At 41.0% G+C, this 25,066-nt stretch overlaps 1 protein-coding gene across 1 annotated transcript in view; it reads right to left on the minus strand.

Annotated features, from left to right (window-relative positions):
* Positions 1 to 22,014, minus strand: part of LOC102267745 (antigen WC1.1) — a gene marked incomplete at its 5' end in the record, with an annotated part of 32,660 nt that extends 10,646 nt beyond the window's left edge. Inside the window, 6 exon segments of the mRNA XM_070370129.1 lie at positions 2,714 to 3,028; positions 4,149 to 4,463; positions 4,540 to 4,632; positions 13,224 to 13,532; positions 13,632 to 13,940; positions 21,486 to 22,014. Of these exon segments, the coding sequence (XP_070226230.1) occupies positions 2,714 to 3,028; positions 4,149 to 4,463; positions 4,540 to 4,632; positions 13,224 to 13,532; positions 13,632 to 13,940; positions 21,486 to 22,014 (1,870 nt within the window).
* Between the last annotated feature and the right edge of the window lie 3,052 nt (positions 22,015 to 25,066).

Below are 25,066 nucleotides of genomic sequence, written 5' to 3' on the forward strand. Positions count from 1 at the left end.
AGAGTAAAAACAAGCAGTTGTGATGACATAAGGCTAAAAAGCTTCTGCCCAATTAAGGAAACCATCAACAAAGTGAAAAAGCAACCTGTGGAATTGGAGAAAATATTTGCATATTATATTTCTGGTAAGGATTATTATCCAAAATACACAAGGAACTCATACAACTCAGTAGCAAAAAACAAACAATCTGATTTTTTAAAAATGGGCAGAGAACCTGAATAGACATTTTTTAAAGAATACATACAACTTGCCAATAGGTACATGAAAACGTGCTCAACACTATTAATCATCAGAAAATACAAATCAAAACCACAATGAGATATGACCTCATATCCTCTAGAAAGGCATTTATCAAAAAGAAGAAATAACAGGAGCTCAGGAGAATGTGAAGAGACAGGAAAGCTTTTGCACAGTTAGAGGGAATGTAAGTTGATGCAGCCCCTATAGAGACAGTATTGAGGTGCATCAAAAATTAAAAATAGAACTGCAATATGATTTAGGAATTTCACTTTGGGGTATTTATCTGAAGAAACAAAAACACTAACTTGAAAACCCAATGTTCACTGCAGCAACATATGTTCAGTTGCTAGGTTGTGTCTGACTCTTTGCAACCCCATGGACTGCAGCATGCCAGGCTCCTCTGTCCTTCACTAACTCCCAAAGTTTGCTCAAATTCATGTCCACTGAACTGGTGATGCTATCTAACTATCTCATCCTCTGTGGCCCCCTTCTTCTTTTGCCTTCAATCTTTCCCAGCATCGGGGTCTTTTCCAATGAGTCAGCTCTTCTCATCACATGGCCAAAGTATTGGAGCTTCAGCTTCAGCATCAGTCCTTCCAATGACTATTCAGGGTTGATTTCCTTTAGGATTGATTGGTTTGATCTCCTTGCTGCCCAAAGGACTCTCAATTCAATTGTGGCATCCAAGCACCACAATTCAAAAGAATCAACTCTTTTTAGCTTCTTCTATAAGCCAGCTCTCACGTCCAGATTTGACTACTGGAAAAAACATAGCTTTGACCATATGGACCTTTGTCAGCAAAGTGATGTCTCTGCTTTTTAATACTCTGTCTAGGTTTGTCACAGAGGAGCAAGCCTCTTTTAATCCATGGCTGCAGTCACCATCAGCAGTGATTTGGGAGTCCAAGAAAGAAAATCTGTCACTGTTTCCACTTTCTCCCCTTTTATTTGCCATGAAGTGCTGATGATCTTAGGTTTTAGAATGTTGAGCTGTAAGCCAGCGTTTTCACTCTCCTCTTTCACCCTCAATGAGAGGCTCTTTAGTTCCTCTTCACTTCCTGCCATTAGAGTGGTATCATCTGCGTATCTGAAGTTGTTGATATTTCTCACAGCAATCTTGATTCCAGCTTGTGATTCATCCAGCCTGGCATTTCCTATGATGTTCTCTGCATATAAGTTAAATAAACAGGGTGACAATATACAGCCTTGATGAACTCTTTTCCCAATTTGGAACCAGTCGGTTGTTTCATGTCCAGTTCCAACTGCTGCTTTTTGATCTGCATACAGGTTTCTCAGGAGGCAGGTAAGGTGCCCTGGTATTCTCATCTCTTTAAGAATTTTCCACAGTTCATTGTGATCCACATGGTCAAAGGCTTTATGTAGTCAATGAAGCAGATGTTTTTCTGGAATTCTCTGGCTTACTCTATGATCCAACAAATGTTGGCAGTTTGATCTCTGGTTTCTCTGCCTTTTCTAAACCCAGCTTGTACATCTCGGAAGTTCTCAGTTCACTTACTGCTGAAGCCTAGCTTGAAAGACTTTGAGCATAACCTTGCTAGCATGTGAAATGAGCACAATTGTGAGGTAGTTTGACCATTCATTGACATTGCCCTTCTTTGAGATTGAAATGAAAACTGACCTTCTCCAGTCCTGTGGCCACTGATGAATCTTCCAAATTTGCTGACGTATTGACTGCAGCACTTTAACAGTATTACCTTTTAGTATTTTATAGCAATATATATGAGTCAAACAATGTAAGTCTTCACTGATGAATGGATAAAGAAAATGTAATATAGACTTATATCCACCCATAAAAAAGAAGAAAATCTTGCCAGTTTCAACAACATGGATGGACCTCAAGGGCATTATGCTAAGTGAAACAAATCAGACAGAGAAAGAAAAATACCATATAATCTCATTTATATGTGTAATAAAAACAAAAAACAAAAAGCAAGTTCAGAGATGCTGAGTAGTTGGTGGCTGCCAGAGGTGGGGGATTTGGTGTGGGCAAAGGTAATCAAAAGGTATAAATTTGAATTATAAAATTAATAGGTGAAGAGATATAACATACAGCATGGTGACTATAGTGAATACTGTATTGTCTATTTGAAAGATGGCAAGAAAATACATCTTAAACATTCTCATCATGTAAGAAAAATTTTTAACTATATATATGGATCTATATATATGGATCCATATATATAGATATAACTAGACTTACTGTAGTGATCATTTATCAATACACACAAACATATAAGCATTATGTTGCACACAGCAAAAAATATAATGTTGTATCAATTATATCAATTAAAAATTTTAATAAAGCAAGTTTGGAACATGTAGATTAAATTAGCTCCATCCAAACTTCATTTTATAAACTCAACTTAAACCCATCACTTAGATTTTAAAATATCAAATCTCACTAACAACATCCTACAGGGTTGGGAAAGACACAGAAACAGACATAAGTCACCTGCACATGAGATGTAGGCTTCCTCCTTTGGAGAGCATGAACTGTATTTCCATGGGCCAGAAGGACACTGCCAGAGAGAGGTATCCGTTTTCCGACACTGAATTAAATCTACCCACCGGGGTCTAGAACCTTCCCTGAGACCAACAGAGGTGTTGAGACTTCCACTGTCCCCACAGCCAAGCTGTCTGCAGATCATGGACACAGTGATGTCTTCCATGGGGCTGCGGCAGACACTGCCCCAGGTCCCGTTGTAGAAAACTTCCAGCCACCCAGCACACTGCTGGTCCTCGCTGACCATCCTGAGGGCCAGGAACTCTAAGATTGAAAGAGAGGAGACAGGACACAGTGAGCACCCCACTCAGTGCTCTGGGTTTTCCTCTCTCCCCAAAAATGTGAACATTCATCTGTGACCCAGCTGAGGAAGCAAATCCATTAGATGACCAGAGTGAAACTTGTCTCCTTTTCACCTGACTTTGTCCATTTGTGTCTGTCTTTCTAAATATTTCTACCACCATGATGTAGTGGATATGAACTGAGAGAAAGACCAACCTGGACACCTGCAGGGAGAGGGAGCTGACTCCTGCTTCCTGACAAAACATCTAAAAGAGTGTATGAAAGGGATGTGATGTGGACAGTGTGGAGGCAGATGGAATAATGGACCCACAGATGTCTACATGGAACCTGTGTCTATGTTTCCTTATCTGGCAAAAGGGACTTTACATATGTGATTAAGGTATGGTCCTTGGGATGGTAAGAGTAACCTGAAATATGGTGGATTAACCACCTGAGCACGGTCTAATCACATTCTTAGACTCACTATCCTTTAAAGTGGAATCCTTTTCCTCATTCTGGTTAGAGGGAGATGTGAATATGGATAATGGTTAGAGAGGTGGAGCATTGCTGGTCTGATGATGAACAGAATGGGGTTATGAGTGAAGGAAGGCAGGCGGTTTCTAGAAGCTTGAAAAGACAGGAAACAGATTCTTTCCCAGAGGCTCAGAAGTGATGTGGCCCTGCTGAAACTTTTATCACAATCCAGTGAGATCCCTGCTGGACATCTAAGCTACAGAAGTGTAAGGAAATAAATATGTTGTTTTAAACCATTAACAATGTAGCAATTTGTTACAGAACAAACAAAAACTAGCACAGTGGCTTTAAGACTTCTCTACTATATGTACCAGAAGGGTGAGCCCTGATTTCAAGAAAAACTGTGAGAAAAGGCTCTGCCAGGAAACACTACTGAGAAGAAAGGACCAGAATCTCAGCTGCTGCAGGAGGCAGTGAAAGCACCTCCTCTTCACCTCTGCTGGAAACACAGGCTTCATGGGAGGAAGCCTCCTTCTCTGGTCCTTTCAGCATCTCTCCCTCAGGGCTTCAGACCCCCCTCCTCCTGGGCCCCACCCTCCCCAAACTGTGGACAGTGTGCAGCACAGACCTGAGCAGATGACCCCGGCGTCCTCCTTGTGTCTGCAGTCGTGCCGCCCCCAGCCCCGGGAAGGGCACGTCCACACCTGGGACTCATTTCCTGTGCAGTTCAGGTCGTCCAGCCAGATGGGCCCTGATCCTGCCCCAAAGTGAGCAGACCCCGTGGCATTAAGGGCTTCTCCACAGCCCAGCTGCCTGCACACCACGCGGGCATCGTCCAGGTCCCAGCCGTCATCACAGATGGTGCCCCAGGAGCCCTGGTCAAGGATCTCCACTCTCCCGGCGCAGGGACTGCCCCCGTCCACCAAGCGGAGCTGTCTGCTGTCTGAGGAGAGAGAAATGGGACAATGGGGCGTTGACCTGGGGAATGAGAAGGGTCTTCTGTCCTGTGGGACCCTCACCTGAGCAGTAGGGGGCGCTCTCCTCTGAGGCCGCAGATCCTGCTGGTTCAGACACAAAGTGGTCGCACTGGGGCAGCACCTGGGTCTGGTTTCCTGAAGAAACAGCAATGATTAGAGGGTTGGGAGGGTTAAAGAACAGGAAAGTCAGTTAAACTAAATAATTTTTAGGAGGGGAGGGAAGTTTGGGGGAAAATGGATACATGTATATGTATGGCCGAGTCCCTGGCTGTTCACCTGAAACTATAACAACATTGTTAATCGGCTATACCCCAATACAAAGTAAAAAGTTCAAAAAAAAAAAATAATAATAATGACCTAGTGATGGAGCTGAGATGAAAGCTGGAACATACTGGTAAAGTTACCATAATCTTCGTGTTCCCTTTCTCCATGAAGAGCCCTGGTCCTGACAATGGCATGATTCCTGTTTTAAGCCAAGCTTTGCCTTAAGAATGAGTTAAATAAATGATCTATCCTTCAATCTAGTTCAGTTCAGAAGAAACAAAACAAAATCCTTTCTGAAGGACCCCATACAATTTCATCATACAGGTTTGTGTTTTTCAAAAACTATGTATATAAAAGAACTCATTTCCATGGAAAACAAAGAGGCCAAAAAACCATTAGAAAATTTCCCCCCTCTATTTGGCTCTTAGAGTTACCTGACAGATCATTTATTTTATTTATTTTTATTAATTTTTATTTGAGGTATAATTGCTTTACAATAGTTGTGGTAGCTTCTGTTTCAAAGCAAATTTAGTCCTTAAAAATTTCCTAGATGACTCAATGGTAAAGAATCTGGATCCTGCCAAACAGTCCAAGGGACTCCACCCCTGAGTTGGGAAGATCCCCAGTTCAAAAAATGGCAATCCTGATTCCTCCAGTGTTCTTGCCAGGGATCAGAATACTATGGACAAAGGAACATGGCTCTAATCTACTGCAAAAGTTCAAAAGCAAGAGAGGTCAGAAAAAAAGAGTTGGACACAACTCAGCAACTAAACAATAGCAACAACATGCTTTGTCTATTTGGTCAACATACCTCCTATATATATATATTTAAAATATGGCTGTAATCCCCTCTTTCTTGGATTTATTTATTTTAGGTCACCAATAACACTGAGTACTGTTTTCACTGTTTCTATACAATCTATTTTATGTATGATGGGACCGGATGCTAAATCACTTGATCTGTCCGACTTGTGAATGTTGAGCTTAATCTACCCCTAAATAGAAGCCCAGCAAACAAAATGTCTATGAAGGATTCTACAATTATTTATCTACAATGTTTGTGATTTAAAAATACTTATATAAAAGAGATCTGGTGGCTCAGAGCAAAAAGAAACATTAAAAATTTCCCAGGAGACCTTGGTTTGATTACCTGACAAAAGGAAATTTATTTTATTTCATTTATTAATTTTTGAGTAAATTGCACTCCACAATGTTGTGGTAGCCCCATGGACACAGCAAATTAGTAAGTTATACATATAATGTGAGTCACAGGTGACTCAGTTGTACAGAACTGATGGACTAAACAGGAGACACAGGTTCATCAATAGTTGGGAATATATTTTGGAATGTCCCAATTCATCCCACTCTTCATATTCTTTCTTGAGAAATCCATATACAAAGGAGCATCTATGTGGTGTCACAAAAGATTTCTGCTTTGTGATTAAACAACATCTCTACCATTTTTCTAGATTCCACATATAACTGATGTTATATCAATATTTGTTTTTCTCTTTCTGATTTAGCCCCTCTTTCTTGACAATTAAGTCTATTTATGTCTCTGCAAATGAACACTGAGTTTTTTTTTTCTTTTTATAAAAAGTTATTATCCATTTTATTTATGTATCATGCTTCTCTATCCATTCCACTTGTAGTAGTGTCTGACTTTGGATTGTTGCCCATCAGGCTCCATGTCTGTTGTAATTCTCCAAGCAATATCTATTTTGTACATCAGTATCAATAGTGTTTTTGGCTTGATCTTTTGGCTCAGACAGTAAAGAATCCATGCTGCAGGGGAGACCTGGCTGAGATCCTTGGGGTTCTATTTTTAGTTTTTTGAGGAAGCTCCATACTGTTCTCCATAGTAGTTGTGCCAATTTACATACCCATATGTAGGAGGATTCCCTTTTCTGCACATTCTCTCCAGCATTTATTGTTTGTAGATTTTTTTAATGATAGACATTCTAACTGGTGTGAAGTAATACCTGACTGCAGTTTTGCATCTCTCTAGTAATTAGTGATGTTGAACATCTTTTCATGTATTTGTTAGCCATCTGTATGTCTGGAAAAATGTCTGTTTAGGTCTTTTTCCCATTTTTTCATTGGGTTGTTTGGTTTGTTGATATTGAGTTGTTTGTGTATTTTGAAGATTAATCCCTTGTTAGTTGCTTCATTTGCAAATATTTTCTCCCATTCTGAGAGTTGTCTTTTTGTTTTGTTTATGGTTTCCTTTGATATGCAAAAGCTTTTAAGTTTAATTAGGTCCTATTTGTTTATTTTTGTTTTTATTTTCTTTACTCTAGGAGGTTGGTCAAAAAAGACCTTGTTGCAATTAATGTCAAACAGTGTTCTACCTATGTTTTCCTCTAGGAGTTTTATAGTCTGACAGAGAATTTAAATAGCCATGATTAAAGTTCTCAAAGAATTAACACAATGTGTATCTTGGCAGAGAAATGACAACAAAATCAAATGAAAATTCTACAGCTGTAAAAGTTAATAACTGAATTAAGAACTAGAGAAGGCGTGTATCAGCACATCAGATCAACATAAAGTAGAAACAGTAAAATGCAAGATCAGAGGATAAATATTCCTCTATTTAGAAATGCTAGTAATATGGTAAGTGCCTGTTTAATAATACTGTATAACAAAATTTCCCCCAAACTTAGCAGTTGAAGGACTTTTTTTTTTTTTTTTAATTTTGCTCATGATTTCCTGGGTCAGTAATTTGGGAAAGATTCAACTGAACTGTAGTGTTGGAGAAGACTCTTGAGAGTTCCTTGGACTGCAAGGAGATCCAACCAGTCAATCCTAAATGAAATCAGTCCTCAGTATTCATTGGAAGGACTGATAACATCAAACCCATAAAATGCTGAAAAACTCCCATACTCTGAGAGAAATTCAAGACAACCTGATGCAAATTGGAACTGATGTTATCAAAGTGGGTCATTCTCAAATGATGCTGGGGAAGACTGAAGGATTCAGGAGGAGAAGGGTCTGACTCTTTTGTGACAGAGGATGAGGTGGTTGGATCACATCATCAAACTCAATGGACAGGAGCCATTCTCATCCTCTGTCATCCCCTTCTCCTCCTGCTGGAGTTGGTGACGGACAGGGAGGGCTGGCATGCTGCAGTCCATGGGGTTGCAAAAGGTCAAACATGACTGAGCGGCTGAACTGAACTGAGACTTACTGTGTGTGCTTAGTCACTCAGTCATGTCAAACTCTTTGTGACCAAACAGAGTGTAGCCCACCAGGCTCCTCTGTCCATGAGGGTTCTCCAGGCAAGAATACTGAAGTGGGTTGCCATGCCCTTCTCGGGGGGATCTTCCCAACCCAGGGATCAAATCCAGGTCTTCCACAATGCAGGCAAATTCTTTATCATCTGAGCCACCAGAGAAGGTTCAAGACTTATTGAAATTACAATAATTAAGAAAATGTGGTACAGGTGCAAGGAGAGACAAAGGATACAGTGGAACAGAATAGAGAGTCTAAAAAATGTGCTCAGACATATGTGCCCTTTCACTTATCACAAAGGTGACACTGCAGTGGGGAATAGTCTTTTCAGAAAAAGATTTTGAGTCAACTGGATACCCATATGAAAACACGACACTTGACCCTATCCTACACAGATATCAATCCTAGAAGCAATGTACAATTATATGCAAAAAATAAAAAAAAATTACACTTCTGTGAGATATTCTCAGAGAACATTTTTGTGATTTTGGAGTAGACAAAGTTCATTTAAGAAGAATATAAGGAGTTCTAGGGACTGGAACAATGGACTGGTTCAAAACTGAGACAGGAGTACATCAAGGTTGTATATTGTCACTCTACTTATTTAATTTATATGCAGAGTACATCATGCAAAATGCCAGGCTGGATGAAGCACAAACTGGAGTCAAGATTTCTGGGAGAAATATCAATAACCTCAGATATGCAGATGACACCACCTTTATGGCAGAAAGTGAGGAGAAATTAAAGAGCCTCTTTATGTTATTTTTAAAGAGGTTATTATTGTTAAAAATGTTGTGTTGAAACTCAACATTCAAAAAACAAAGATCATGGCATTTGTTCCCATCCAACATTCAAAAAACTAATACCATGACATGCAAATTTTATGGCAAAAACAGTGGTAACAGGGACAGACTTTCTTTTCTTGGGCTCCAAAATCACTGCAGATTATGTCTACAGCCATGAAATTAAAAGATGCTTGCTGCTTGGAAGAAAAGCTATGACCAACCTAGTCAACATATTAAAAAGCAGAGACATTACTGACAAAGGCCCATCTAGTCAAAGCTATGATTTTTCCAGTAATCATGTATGGATGTGAGAGTTGGACCATAAAGAAAGCTGAATGCTGAATAATTGATGCTTTTGAACTGTGGTGTTGGAGAAGACTCTTGACAGTCCCTTGGATGGCAAGGAGGTCCAATCAGTCAATCCTAAAGGAAATCAGTCCTGAATATTCATTGGAAAAACTGATGCTGAAGCTGAAGCTCCAATACTTTGGCCACATGATGGGAAGAACTGACTCATTGGAAAAGACCCTGAAGCTGAGAAAGATTGAAGGCAGGAGGAGAAGGGGACGACAGAGAATCAGATGACTGGATGGTTTCACCGACTCAATGGATATGAGCTTGAGCAAGCTCCAGGAGATGGTGAAGGACAGAAAAGCTTGGCATGCTGTAGTCCATGGGGTTGCAGAGTCAGACATGACTGAGTGATTGAACTGAACTGACTGACTGAAAGAGCACTACATGTACAGAAAAAAAGTTGATAAGTCAAACCTAAGATGAGTAACTTGGCTCATTGAAGTACAGCATACCATTAAGAAAATAAAAATATAAGACCAAGAATTAAACACACAAAAATCATAAAAAATACTTTTGCCAAAAGTCATCATCATGGTAATTTGCACCATTGTAATAGTCAAGAACTGGAAATAAACTCAAATCTCTGCCATCACTTGAATGGATCAGTGTATGGTCATGTGATCATTCAAAGGAATACTATATAACAATAAAAATGAATAAAAATGTTGCCATAAACAACATCATGAGTGAATCTCAAACACAGTTTTGAGTCAAAGACATTAGACTCAAAATAAAACATACTGTATGGTTTTACATAAAGTTCACAAACTGACAAAATATTCTATGGCAGTACAAGTCTTAGGTAAGCAGTCTTCCCTGGAGAGGAGGAGGACACAGCTATCAGGAGGCAATAGTGATTCTGTGGTGCTGTGAATGTTCTCTTTGTGGATCTGGGTTGGAGAACATGATCTAGGTGTACACTTACTGTTTGTACTTTGTTCTCTATTATTATCCTTAAATAATAATGTTTCATAAAAAATATTATTCATCTAGGCATTTCTTTCCCTGACATAGCACTTCTTAGCATTTCTTAGCACTTATTTCCCCTGAAAAAATGAGTGAACAATGAGAATGTTATGGAGCAGGACCTTACGGAGCCTTCTCAGGACAGCCTACCCTTGTGTCCTCCACGTGCCTCTGTTTGTAGAAAAGCCTAGCCAAAGAATAAATTTAATCACAGAAATGAACAAAAATCAGAAACGAAGGAAAACAGTCAAATAGGACAAAATAATAATAGTTTGAAAGTGAAAATGACATCGCTCAGTCGTGTCCGACTCTTTGCAACCCCATGGACTGCAGCCTACCAGGCTCCTCCGTCCATGGGATTTTCCAGGCAAGAGTACTGGAGTGGGCTGTCATTTCCTTCCCCAGGGGATCTTCCCGACCCAGGAATGGAACCCAGGTCTCCTGCATTGCAGACAGATGCTTTACAGTCTCAGACACCAGAATTCTAGCTTGTGCTTGATCCAACCCTACGTGTAGCGTGATGTACTCTGAGTATAAGTTAAATAAGCAAGGTGACAATATACAGTCTTGACATACTCCTTTCCCTATTTGGAAACTGTCTCTTGTTCCATGTCCAGCTCTAACTGTTGCTTCTTCTTGACCTGCATACAGATTTCTCAAGAGGCAGATAAGGTGGTCTGGTATTCCCATCTCTTGAAGAATTTTCCAAAGTTTGTTGTGATCCACACAGTCAAAGGCTTTGGCATAGTCAATAAAGCAGTAGATATTTTTCTGGAACTCTCTTGCTTTCTTGATAATCCAATGGATGCTGGCAATTTGATGTCTTGTTCCTCTGCCTTTTCTAAATCCAGCTTGAACATCTGAAATCTCATGGCCCATGTACTGTTGAAGCCTGGATTGGAGAATTTTGAGCATTACTTTACTAGCATGTGACATGAGTAGTTGTCACACACTACAACTACACAAACTGTGCTGTAGTTTGAGTGTTCTTTGGCATTGCCTTTCTTTGATATTGGAATGAAAACTGACCTTTTCCAGTTCTGTGGCCACTGTTGAGTTTTCCAAATTTGCTGACATATTGTGTGCAGCACTTTCACAGCATCATCTTTTAGGATTTGAAAGAGCTCAACTGGAATTCCATCACCTCCACTAACTTTATTTGTAGTGATGCTTCCTAAGGCCCATTTGACTTTGCATTCCAGGATGTCTGGCTCTAGGTGAATGAACACACCATATTAGTTATCTGGGTCATGAGGATCTTTTTGTATATTTCTTCTGTGTATTATTGCCACCTCTCCTTAATATCTTCTGCTTCTGGTAGATCCCTACCATTTCTTTCATTTATTGTACCCATCTTTGAAGATTTCCCTTGATACCTCTAATTTTCTTGAAGAGATCTCTAGATTTTCCCATTATATTGTTTTCCTCTGTTTCTTTGCATCAATCACTGAAGAAGGCTTTCTTATCTCTCCTTGCTATTCTTTGGAACTCTACATTCAAATGAGTATTTCTTTCCTTTTCTCCTTTGCTTTTTGCTTCTCTTCTTTTCTCAGCTATTTGTAAGGCCTCCTGAGACAGCCATTTTGCTTTTTGGCATTTCCTTTTCTTGGGGATGGTCTTTCTCACTGCTTTCTGTACAATGTCACGAACCTCCACCTATAGTTCATCAGGCACTCTGTCTATCAGATCTAGTCCCTTAAAGCTATTTCTCACTTCCACTGTATAATCATAAGGGATTTTATCTAGGTCATACTTGAATGGTCTAGTGGTTTTGCCTACTTTCTTCAATTTAAGTCTGAATTTGCCAATAAGGAGTTCATGATCTGAGCCACAGTCAGCTCCCGGTCTTGTTTTTGCTGACTGTATAGAGCTTCTCCATCTTTGGCTGCAAAGAATATAATCAGTCTGATTTCAGTGTTGACCATCTGGTGATGTCCATTTGTAGAGTCTTCTCCTGTGTTGTTGGAAGAGGGTGTTTGCTATGACCAGTGCATTCTCTTGGCAAAACTCTTTTAGCCTTTGTCCTGCTTCATTTTGCACTCCATTTTGTACTCCAAACTTACCTGCTACTCCACGTATCTCTTGACTTCCTACTTTTGCATTCCAGCCCCCTATAATGAAAAGGACATGTTTTGTTGTTGTTGTTAGTTCTAGAGGGTCTTGTAGGTGCTTCATAGAACCTTTCAACTTCAGCTTCTTCAGCATTACTGGTTGGGGCATAGACTTGGATTACTGTGATATTGAATGGTTTGCCTTGGAAACAAACAGAGATTATTCTGTCATTTTTGAGATTACATCCAAGTACCACGTTTAGGACTCTTGTTAACTATGATGGCTACTCTGTTTCTTCTAAGGGATTCTTGCCCACAGTAGTAGATATAATGGTCCTCTGAGTTAAATTCACCCATTCCTGTCCATTTTAGTTCACTGATTCCTAAATGTCGACATTCACTCTTGCCATCTCCTGTTTAACCACTTGCAATTTGCCTTGATTCATGAACCTAACATTCTGGTTTCCTATGCAATATTGCTCTTTACAGCATCAAACTTTGCTTCTATCACCAGTCACATCCACTACTGTGTGTTGTTTTTGCTTTGGCTCCAACTCTTCATTCTTTCTGGAGTTATTTCTCCACTGATCTCCAGTAGCATATTGGGCAAATATCTGCCGACCTGGGGAGTTCATGTTTCAGTGTCCTGTCTTTTTGCCTTTTCATACTGTTCTTGGGGTTCTCAAGGCAAGAATACTGAAGTGGTTTGCTATTCCCTTCTCTAGTGGACCACATTTTGTCAGACCTGACAAAACCTCCACCTGTGCACTCCTGAAATTTCAATTAAAAAACTCTTGCCTCTGATCATCAAGAAGGAGCTGGTTCTTGGTACATTAATCCTCTGTCTCCCCAGAACTGCTGATTTCCTCAATAAAGCTGTCTTTAATTTTACCCCGCACTTTTCTCTCAGTATTGGATTCTTGAGTAATGAGCAGCTAAAACCTAAGTTCAGTAACAAGAATAAACATTTCACTACAGACTATCTTCCTTTTTAAGCCTGTTTTCCCTTACTTTCTGCTCTGGGGACATTTCACTCCAGGAGCATCCAAGGTATAGTAGCCCTTCCCTCTCTTACCTGAGCAGATCACAGAGGCTGTGCTGCCATGGGAACAGTCAGGAACACCCAGGGCAGTCACAGGGCATTTCCACAGGAAGGACTCAGTCCCTGAGCAGTGAAACCAGGCTTTCCAGAGTTGATCACTTCCTTCTGCTCTGTTTGGAGTGGAGATGGCGACTCCACAGCCGAGCTGATGACAGACAACATTGGCATTGGCGAGACTCCAGTGGGAGGCACAGAGCGCTCTCCATTGTCCAGAAATGTTCATCTCCACCTGCCCCTCACAACTAGAGGTGCCATTTTTCATGAGCCGGATGTCTGTGTACACTGATAGAAAAAGACAGGATTTCAGCAAAGTCTTATTTATTTATTTATTTTTAGCTGAACCGACTTTACATGGAAGTTAAGTCTTGCCATGAATCTCACCTGAACAGACAACCTGAGCAGCTCCACTGTGGTGACAAGTGCCCCCTGGACAGGGCACTCTGGGGCAGGACCAGAGCTTAGGCTCCTCCCCCTCACACCTGAACTCTTCAGCCCAGACCCGGCCATTGGACTCTCTGAAGGGCATATGTCCCAGGACAGACACAGCCTTGCCACACCCCAGCTCTGCACAGATGACCTGAGCAGTGGAGAGTTTGAAGTTTCCATCAGACACTGGGATCCAGGCTTCTCCGGAATGCACTTCAACTCGCCCTGAGCAGGGCCCATCCCCTCCAGCCAGACGCACAAATCCTAAGAGAAACAAAGAACAAACCCACTGACTGTTCATGAAACTGGCTTAACAAATGGAAACAACACCTCACAGGCAATGGTGGGAAAGCTTTTCTTTCCAGCAGTGGAATAAGAGGGGATAAGAAGAGAGAATTTGACTGTCATTGTCAAATTGCATTTTCATGAGCAAGTTTCTGAAGAGATATCCAGAAGGATTGCAGGGTCAGTTTGGAATGGCTGAATCCTGAGAATATATATTGGTTAGGAATGTTAATTCTTATCTGGGGGCCTAGAAACTACAAAGGCCCAAAGAAACTGCACAGTGGTAGACATTCAAACTTGAGTGCATAGCTGAACTAACTGAGAGTGAAAGAAGATCATGGGATTCGAGAGGTCAGAGGCCTAAGAGTCAGAGAAGTTTAGAATGTCATCCTGAAATTTCTGGGGCTAGAATTTTGGGCACGTTTCTCTGAGCCAATATTCAAGTCACTGGGGATGGGAACATCATGTGGGCTGGATCTGAGTGCAGGCATTAGGTCACAATTAGGTAACCTAATTGTGAAAGAAGTTGTTCACAGATAAGTTTGGAAATGATGAAAGCTCAGAGAGTCATAGGAGAGGAAGGGAATGATCCTAGCCATCTTTCTTAAAAACCTAGGATTTATGAACACACCTGAGAGAAAGTGAAGTCTCAGTGGGATTATGCAAGACAACTGAGTTAGTTGATTACTTCATACTAGACATGAGATACTTAGCAAATGTGAAGGAGTGATGATAATTGTATTCTAACCCTAACTATATGCAAACTGCGCATGCCTTTCCTATTTGGATTTCTGAGATAAGCCAGCAAGCTATAAAAAAGGAGAGTGAGAGGAAGAGAGCAGAGAGCAAACAAGCCATATATATTTTAGTGATTTCTAAATTGCAAAAGACTCAATAGGGATGAAATATAGATTTGGAAACCAAATACCTGGCCAGCAAGATTTTAACACCTTTTATCCCCTGTGCTCCTCCCATTTTCCACCTAACAGTGCTACCCTTTCCCATTTCCCTCAATGCACAAAAGAATAAACAATCTTAAGAGCTGTTTCTAGCTATTTGTAGCTAGATAGATAGAAAGGACAAATAGATAGAAAGGATAGATAGATAGATAGAAATAGATAGATAGATAGAAATAGATAGATAGATAGATAGATAGAAATAGATAGATAGGACACTCCAAAAGGGAAGAACTTCTGTAGGGAGAGGTGGGGTGAGTTAAATGGGGAGTGGATGGAGTATGAGAGAGAGACCAAGGAAAAGACTCTTGATCATGATTTCATCCTTTAGCGACCCTATTTAGATACAGAAATGGTAATCCAATGAGAAACAATCCCTGCACGTCATAAAGAACAACTTTTTAAATAATTTGCATGGTTTCTGAGTGTGCTCATGGTTATTTATGTACATGGTGGAGTTTGTCCTTGCCAAGGACTCTGATTGCATAAGTATGTGAACTTTGAAGTCTCAAAAAGAATGATGTAACAGAATACAAATGTACTGTAGAGATCAGGAGAGAACAGAAAAGATACCACAGAAATTAAAGAATTGAAGGATTAGCTTGACCACTGATATAAGAATGAATGATGAGAGAGAGGATGATCTCTTTGCCTTTTATTATTTATCCATTTCCATCTCCCCAGAGAGGCCCACAGTTTATTGTGATCCACACAGTCAAAGGCTTTGGCATAGTCAATAAAGCAGAAATAGATGTTTTTCTGGAACTCTCTTCCTTTTTCCTTGATCCAGCAGATGTTGGCAATTTGATCTCTGGTTCCTCTGCCTTTTCTAAAACCAGCTTGAACATCTGGAAGTTCATGATTCACATATTGCTGAAGCCTGGCTTGGAGAATTTTGAGCATTACTTTACTAGCGTGTGAGATGAGTGCAATTGTGTGGTAGTTTGAGCATTCTTTGGCATTGCCTTTCTTTGGGATTGGAATGAAAACTGACTCTTTCCAGTCCTGTGGCCACTGCTGAGTTTCCAAATTTGCTGGCATATTGAGGGCAGCACTTTCACAGCATCATCTTTCAGGATTTGAACTAGCTCAATTGGAATTCCATCACCTCCACTAGCTTTGTTCGTAGTGATGCTTCCTAAGGCCCACTTGACTTCACATTCCAGGATGTCTGGCTCTAGGTGAATGATCACACCATCGTGATTATCTTGGTCATGAAGATCTTTTTTGTATAGTTCTGTGTATTCTTGCCACCTCTTCTTAACATTTTCTGCTTAATGTTAAGAAATGGCCCATACCATTTCTGTCCTTTTCAAGCCCATCTTTGCATTAAGTGTTCCCTTGGTATCTCTAATATTCTTGAAAAGGTCTCTAGTCTTTCCCATGCTGTTGTTTTCCTCTATTTCTTTGCATTGATGGCTGAGGAAGGCTTTCTTATTTCTCCTTCCTATTCTTTGGAACTCTGCATTCAGATGCTTATATCTTTCCTTTTCTCCTTTGCTTTTCACTTCTCTTCTTTTCACAGCTATTTGTAAGGCCTCCCTAGATATCCATTTTGCTTTTTTGCATTGTTTTCCATGGGGATGGTCTCGATCCCTGTCTCCTGTACAATGTCACGAACCTCCGTCCATAGTTTATCAGGTACTCTGTCTATTAGATCTAGTCCCTTAAATCTATTTCTCACTTCCACTGTATAATCATAAGGGATTTTATTTAGGTCATACCTGAATGGTCTAGTGGTTTTGGTACTTTCTTCAATTCAAGTCTGAATTTGGCAATAAGGAGTTCATGATCTGAGCCACAGTCAGCTCCCAGTTTTGTTTTTGCTGACTGTATAGAGCTTCTCCATCTTTGGCTACAAAGAATATAATCAGTCTGATTTCGGTGTTGACCATCTGCTGATGTCCATGTGTAGAGTCTTCTCTTGTGTTGTTGGAAGAGGGTGTTTGCTATGACCAGTGCATTCTCTTGGCAAAACTCTATTAGCCTTTGACCTGCTTCATTCCGTATTCCAAGGCCAAATTTGCCTGTTACCCCAGGTGTTTCTTGACTTCCTACTTTTGCATTCCAGTCCCTATAGTGAAAAGGATCTTTTTGGGGTGTTAGTTCTAAAAGGTCTTGGGGGTCTTATAGAACCATTCAACTTCAGCTTCTTCAGCATTACTGGTTGGGGCATAGGCTTGCATCACCGTGATATTGAACGGTTTGCCTTGGAAATGAACAGAGATCATTCTGTCGTTTTTGAGATTGCATCCAAGTACTGCTTTTCGGACTCTTTTGTTGACCATGATGGCTACTCCATTTCTTCTAAGGGATTCCTGCCCACAGTAGTATATATAATGGTCATCTGAGTTAAATTCACCCATCCCAGTCCATTTTAGTTTGCTGATTCCTAGAATATCGATGTTCAATCTTGCCATCTCCTGTTTGACCACTTCCAATTTGCCTTGATTCATGGACCTAACATTCTGGGTTCCTATACAATATTGCTCTTTACAGCATCAGACCTTGCTTCTATCACCAGTCACATCCACAACTAGGTACTGTTTTTGCTTTGGCTCCATCCCTTCATTCTTTCTAGAGTTATTTCTCCACTGATCTCCAGTAGCATATTGGGCACCTATTGACCTGGGGAGTTCCTCTTTCAGTATCCTATCATTTTGCCTTTTCATACTATTCATGGGGTTCTCAAGGCAAGAATACTGAAGTGGTTTGCGATTCCCTTCTCCAGTGGATCACATTATGTCAGACCTCTTCACCATGACCCGCCCTTCTGTGTGGCCCCACATGGCATGGCTTAGTTTCATTGAGTTAGACAAGGCTGTGGTCCATGTGATTAGATTGACTAGCTTTCTGTGATTATGGTTTGTGTGTCTGCCCTCTGATGCCTCTCGCAACACCTACCGTCTTACTTGGGTTTCTCTTACCTTGGACGTGGGGTATGGACTTTGGTGATGGACAGGGAGGCCTGGTGTGCTACAATTCATGGGGTCGCAAAGAGTCAGACACAACTGAGTGACTGAACTGAACAGAGAGGCCCAGGTTAGGACCCTTAGTCCTCTGGCTGGGAGTTTGGTCACAGGCTACACATTCTAATTAAAGCATTTTTATTTAACTGGTTGTTTTTGTTGCTCAGTCACTCAGTTGTGTCAGACTCTTCGTGACTCCATGGACTGCAGCACACCAGGCTTCCCTGTCCTTCACTATCTCCCGGAGTTTACTCAAACTCATGCCCATTGAGTCAGTGATGCCATCCAACCATCTCATCCTCTGAAGTCCCCTTCTCCTCCCATCTTCCACCTTTCCCAGCCTCAGGGTCTTTTCCAGTGAGTCAGTTCTTCTTGTGGAGGAACTTCTTGTGGCCAAAGTATTGGAGCTTCAGCTTCAGCATACATCCTTCCAATGAGTTATTCAGGGCTGATTTCCTTTAGGATTGACTGATTTGATCTCCTTGCTGTCCAAGGGACTCTCAAGAGTCTTCTCCAACACCACCATTCAAAAGCATCAATTCTTCAGTGCTCAGCCTTCTTTATGATCCAACTCTCATGTCCACACATAACTACTGGAAAAAAACATAACTTTGACTATATGGTATGGACCTTTGTCACAAATTAATGTCTCTGCTTTTAATATACTATCTAGGTTTGTCATAACTTTCCTTCCAAGGAGCAAGCATCTTTTAATTTCATGACTGCAGTCACTATCTGCAGTGATTTTGGAGCCCAAGAAAATAAAGTCTGTCTCTGTTTTCATTTTTTCCTTATCTTTTTGCCATGAAGTGATGGGACTGGATGCCATGATATTAGTTTTTTGAATGTGGAGTTTCAAGCCAGCTTTTTCACTCTTCTCTTCCACTTTCATCAAGAGGCTCTCCTCTGTTCCTCTTTACTTTCTGCCATTAGGGTGGTGTCATCTGCATATATGAGGTTATTGATATTGTTTTATTAATTCTATGAGATTAAAAATTTAGAAAGAATAAGAAAGGAGTACTTCTTGTATTCTGTTTTATATACCCTGATACATGTGAAATATTCAAACATATGCTGAATAATCAATAAAGTCTTATACATATCAAGATAGAGACTTCTGAGATATAATGTGTCATTTTTATTTTATACTTGATTTTAAAATTTACATGGAAGAATAAGTGTGGGAATATTCCAAGAAAACTATTAAATAGAAGGCTGATGTGAGTAAAGATATTAAATATAGTAAAGACATATCCTTGTCTAGTCTCTTTCTGTGTACACATCCTGTGTCCTTAGGCACATGCAACATTCTTCACACCACACCTGGTGCCTCAGTGCTGCTCAGAGAACCTCACAGTTACCTTCATCAGCTCCCATTGCCATTCTCCTTCCTCCCAGCTACTATAAAACCTTTTCCACCTTCTTCAAAAATTATATTTGTCCACTTTTTCCAAATAAGCCCCCAAATGCAATTCTCTTATATCATTGAAGTCATCAAGTATAAACTATATAATCTCTTATCATAAAACAGAAATTCAAGTTTTATTGCCTCCACCTTTGACCTGTCAGTACATGGCTAAGTGTTCCTCAAAAGTTTCATTTATACAGATATTTTAAAGGAAAAATTGGAGAGAGAGACCTTTCTAGTAACAATGGAAGAATATATGAGTCAGAGCATTTCATCAACAATTCTCTACCATCAAAGAACTATGAACATTTATGTCTAAATTTGCAAAGGAAACTTGAAATCTGGCACAAATCCATAAGAATCTCTGATCTGTTAAATGATAACCCTTGTAGGGATACCCTCTATACATGTAAATGATATCCTCCTATAGTAGGAGTAGCCCCCACTCTTACTAACCTAGTGCAAAATAATGTCTCACACTGTTTGTATAGAAACAACTCCACCCAGGAAAGTACATCCTAATTTTTGTCCCTGCCTCTTATAGCCTTCCTGTGCAAAGAGAGTGTGTATGTGGCTGTTAGTAAATGTTTCACTCTTACAAAAAGTGAATTATGAAAAAAAAAAAATTATGAGGATTTATTTTAACTGGGATAATAAATAAAGCTATTTTAGTGTCAGGTAAGACCACTGGAAAAGAAAAGAATAGCAGAGACTTGTAAAAGGAAAGTGTATGAAGCTCATTGCTCACAGCTACAGGGCACTCAGGGAAGATGGGTAGTTGTCTCAGTCCTCTCTAGCCCACCCATCCCTTATTGTCCCTCTGATCAGACACCAGCTTTCTTGGAACTTTCCATTCTCCCAGCTGGTGGGCAATAAACTGATCATACCTGCTGGGAGCCAGTGAGAGACATTCCACTCGTGACAAAGGTCATGAGGAAGGAGGCTCAGCATTCGCAAAGGCGGGATCGAGCCTCGGGAGTCCCGCCCCCCCACCCGATATTCTCGAGCATCTACCCCCAAAAAACCAGAGTCTGCCTACTTTATTGCTTTGTGCTCTCACCTCTGACTTTACTGCGGGCTGTCCCCACCACCATCTCACTCTCTCTGTCAAAGAGTTAACTTACAGCTCCAATTAATAAAGTTCCTGGGCAACTAGGAGTGTTTAAATCCAAACCCCTCAGATGGCTCTCTAACTCGCCTGACAAGTTTACCCGCACACCTACAGCTATGCATATGATTGTTTACAGTCTCCCACCCTCGAGAGGCACAGAGATATTCAAATAGCTTAGAGCCTCTCAGAGAGTTAGAAACTGTCAGAATAAAACTAGTAAAAGACTTCATTGATGAGCCAATGTTTGTTGCCAAGTTTCCACATCCCCTGAATTGTATCCTTGAATGTGTATTAATTAATATAGTTGGTATGTAGAAAAAATAAGTAGTGGCCTTGGTGTTAGTAACTTTAGACCCTTAAGGTAATAAATTCTTTCCTTTGTTGTAAACCCATTACACATCAGCCCTATAGGAATGTAATTTTATCTTCAGAAGATGGCGCCAAACCTTAAAATAATTACTCTTAGAGAAAATAAGTCTTTGTTGATAAGTCTTTGTCAAGAGTCATAAAATGTTAATAGGCCTTCTGGCCAGAAGATGATGTAAATCACCTAAACCATTTGTATACGATAAATTTGCAGGAATGAAACCCTGGTTTTTGATAAGGATCAAAGACTGCTGACTTTGCATCCCCTATTATCCTCTATGTGTAACTTAGGGTATATAAGCCCCTGCTGAAAATAAAGCTACGGGCCTTGCTCACCAAAGCTTGGTCTCCCCATGTCATTCTTCCCCTCAATTTCCAGCTGAGTCTCCATCTGGAGCGCGAATATCCTCTGCCACCATTTATTTGCCTGGGCTTCTAAGACCCACTTGAGAAGGTGTCTAAGGTGGAGCACCTTCCGCTATTCGAGAGGGCACCTGCGGCCTCCGTGGTCAGAGCTAACCTGGTGTCACAGGTTATATTGATCTTCCGCGTAAACCAAGCTATTCAGCTTCTTTTCTCCACTGAATTTTCCTACTGAGCTATCCTCATTCTATTACTCTTTATATCTTTGATGAATAAATAAATAAATAGGTAGCCTAAGCCGTCTCTCCTTCAAATACCCTGTATCAGCCAGGGCTGGACCCTGGCACATACCTGAGCAGATGACTCCTGCATCCTCACTATGATCACAGTAGTGCTTCCCCCAGCCCCGGGAAGGGCACCTCCACACTTGGGACTCCTCTCCTCTGCAGTTCACTTCATCCAGCCAGATGGGCCCTGATCCCGTCCCGAAGGAGGAAGAGACAGTGGCGTCCAGGGCTTCTCCACAGCCCAGCTGCCTGCACACCACGCGGGCATCGTCCAGGTCCCAGCCGTCATCACAGATGGTGCCCCAGGAGCCCTGGTCAAGGATCTCCACTCTCCCAGAGCAGCGACCACCTCCGTCCACCAGGCGGATCTGTCTGCTGTCTGAGCAGAGAGAAATGGGACACCAGGGGTTGGGAAGGGTTTTCTGTCCTGTGGGACCCCCACCTGAGCAGTAGGGGGCGCTCTCCTCTGAGGCTGCAGACCCTGCTGATTCAGACACGGAGTCATTGCAATGGGGCAGCAGCTGGGTCTGGTTTTTTATACCAGTGGCAAGAGAATAATAAGGTTGAAAAATAGGAAGAAAATAAAACAGGAAATATTAAGTTGAAAACACTCTAGTGAGTAGTCTGAGACAGAAGGTGGTACAAGGTCCTATCAGAGTTAACATTCTGATCTGTAGAGTTCTGCACAGCATTAGAGAAAGATTTACAGGAAATGTTAGTCTCTCTACCCGGAGCAGTTAAATGAGTTCAGAGTCACAGGAATGAGCTGGCAGCTGGATGGATTCCTTTCAAAGCACACACATTTTGATGCCGTTGACCTAAGAGTTAAAGGGGTTGATTAAAGGGAGTGGAGTCAGGAACTGGCCTTATCAGATGCCTCAGATAGCAATCATGAATCCTCTACCATTAGAATCCTTCTCCTTGGTACAGTCATTCAGAACTGAAAAACAAATGGATTCTGTGATATCTTGGTTTACCCCAGAATATTTCATTTGTGGTTCTAAGCTTCAGACTTCAGATCTGGATACTTACTTTCAAAAAATGTGATCTCTTTGAGTTGATTGAACAACTTTGCATGAGAGATGATGTCAGGTAACATTGATTGACATTGGCCAGATTCCATTGGGAATCGGAGAATGTTCTTCTGCTCCCCTAACCATACAACCCTTTCTTAGACTTTGTGTCAAGAATCTCTGTTATTCAAATTTTGGAGTTATGTGATCTTGAGGGGGAAATAGTGTGTATGTGTGCTTAGTCGGTTCAGTCATGTCTGACTCTTTAAGACACTATGAACTGTAGCCTGCCAGGCTCCTCTCTCTATAGGATTCTCCAGGCAAGAATACTGGAGTGGGTTGCCATGCCCTCCTCCAGGGGATCATCCTGACCCAGCAATCTAACCAGAGTCTCCTGCATTGCAGGTGGATTCTTTACCACTGAGCCACTGGTGAAGCCCTTCTGGTTCTATCACTGAGCAGAAATAAGTTATATTCCTGTTCTGAAAGCCCTTGAACAAATAACATTAACAGACTCAGTGTATTCTTCTCTCCTTTTATATATAAAAGTGATGTAAAGAAAGGTTAAATAATGTCTATCAGTGCTGCACTTTAAGTAAATAATGAAGTAGAGAATTAACCCTAAAATTTTCCACTGCCAGAGAGAATGGGGGAGTTCACAGCTGGCCAATGTGTCTTGCTGGGTCTTGCTGGATACAACTTGAAAAGCTGGGAAATGTTTTTTACAAAACCGTAAATGTATTTGACATTTGTTAACACAACATGGACTAAATATGCTAAAATTCTAAAGAGTGGAGATTATTTCAATGTTAGTCCAGGATCTATAGCTTCTTTTTATCTGTGGGAATTTGTCATTTCATTGCATAATTTAATGATTCAGAATCTGGGCTTGGGCAAGCAGAGGACTACTGTTGTGACAGGAAGCCAGCATAATTTGGGAGTTACCTGGTGCTGGAGACACAAAATTAGAGTCTTGAGAGCCTCTCTCACACAGCATGTTTTCTCCTCAAATATCTGCCCAGTATATAAGCTGTGAAGGACAGGAGGCTAAAGAACTATATAAAAAGACTTGGAAAGCAGAGTCTTTCTCATTCTCTTGGGTACTGAGCTGCCAAAGAATCCAGGCTCTGAACTGAAATCTCTGAAATCCCCTGTCACAGGGACAGAAAAATCAGAGGTGGACTGGGTGCTACCAAAACTGCAACCCACACTTATTACAGCTCAGTTTTAGGTTATATTTAGATGTTTGAGTGATATACACCCTTCCCCCTACCTGCCTAGCAAAACAAAGGGTAAATCCTTTCAGGTGTTAGAAAATGTATCAGGAGTATCTTACTTTTTCATATATAATTTATAGCATTCAATAAAAAATAACATGACATTTGACAAGCTAGGATAACACGACAAATGACCAAAGTGAAAAAAAGAGATAAGAGAATGCAGAGACACACATGATAGAAATGTTGGACTTGGCAGATAAAGATTTTAACTATGATCAATGTATTTAGGGGAAAAGAGAGGACAGAATAAAAAGATGAAAAAATACCAAATAATCATTAATAAATAAAAATATCAAGGGAACCAGTGCCAACCTTAAAAAAGTGATGAATAAGTTCTGACTCTTTGCGACCCCATGAATTACAGCATGCCAGGCCTCCCTGTCCATCACCAACTCCCGGAGTTCACTCAGACTCACGTCCATCGGGTCGGTGATGCCATCCAGGCATCTCATCCTCTGTTGTCCCCTTTTCTTCTTGCCCACAATCCTTCCCAGCATCAGAATCTTTTCCAATGAGTCAACACTTCGCATGAGGTGGCCAAAGTACTGGAGTTTCAGCTTTAGCATCATTCCTTCCAAAGAACACCCAGCACTGATCTCCTTTAGAATGGACTGGTTGGATCTCCTTGCAGTCCAAGGGACTCTCAAGAGTCTTCTCCAACACCACAATTCAAAAGCATCAATTCTTCACCGCTCAGCTTTCTTCACAGTCCAACTCTTGCATCCATACATGACCACTGGAAAAACCATAGCCTTGACTAAACGGAGCTTTGTTGGCAAAGTAATGTCTCTGCTTTTGAATATGCTATCTAGGTTGGTCATAACTTTTCTTCCAAGAAGTAAGCGTCTTTAATTTCATGGCTGCAGTCACCATCTGCAGTGATTTTGGAGCCCAAAAAGATAAAGTCTGACACTGTTCCCACTGTTTCCCCATCTATTTCCCATGAAGTGATGGGACCAGATGCCATGATCTTCGTTTTCTGAATGTTGAGCTTTAAGCCAACTTTTTCACTCTCCTCTTTCACTTTCATCAAGGGGCTTTTCAGTTCCTCTTCACTTTCTGCCAGAGGAGTCCTAATGTGTTCCCTGATAGCTCAGATGGTAAAAGCGTCTGCCTGCAATGCAGGAGACCCGGGTTCAATCCTTGGGTCAGGAAGATCCCCTGGAGAAGGAAATGGCAACCCACTCCAGTACTCTTGCCTAGAAAATCCCATGGATGGAGAAGCCTGGTAGGCTACAATCCATGGGGTCGCAAAGAGGCAGAGACGACTGAGTGACTTCACTTTCACCTCTTTCAGAGGAGTCCTAAAGATGAGAGATGAGAAACAGAAGAAAGAGGAGGAGAAGAGGGAA

Source organism: Bos mutus, chromosome 5 (genome assembly GCF_027580195.1).
Source record: "Bos mutus isolate GX-2022 chromosome 5, NWIPB_WYAK_1.1, whole genome shotgun sequence".
Classification (NCBI taxonomy): domain Eukaryota; kingdom Metazoa; phylum Chordata; class Mammalia; order Artiodactyla; family Bovidae; genus Bos; species Bos mutus.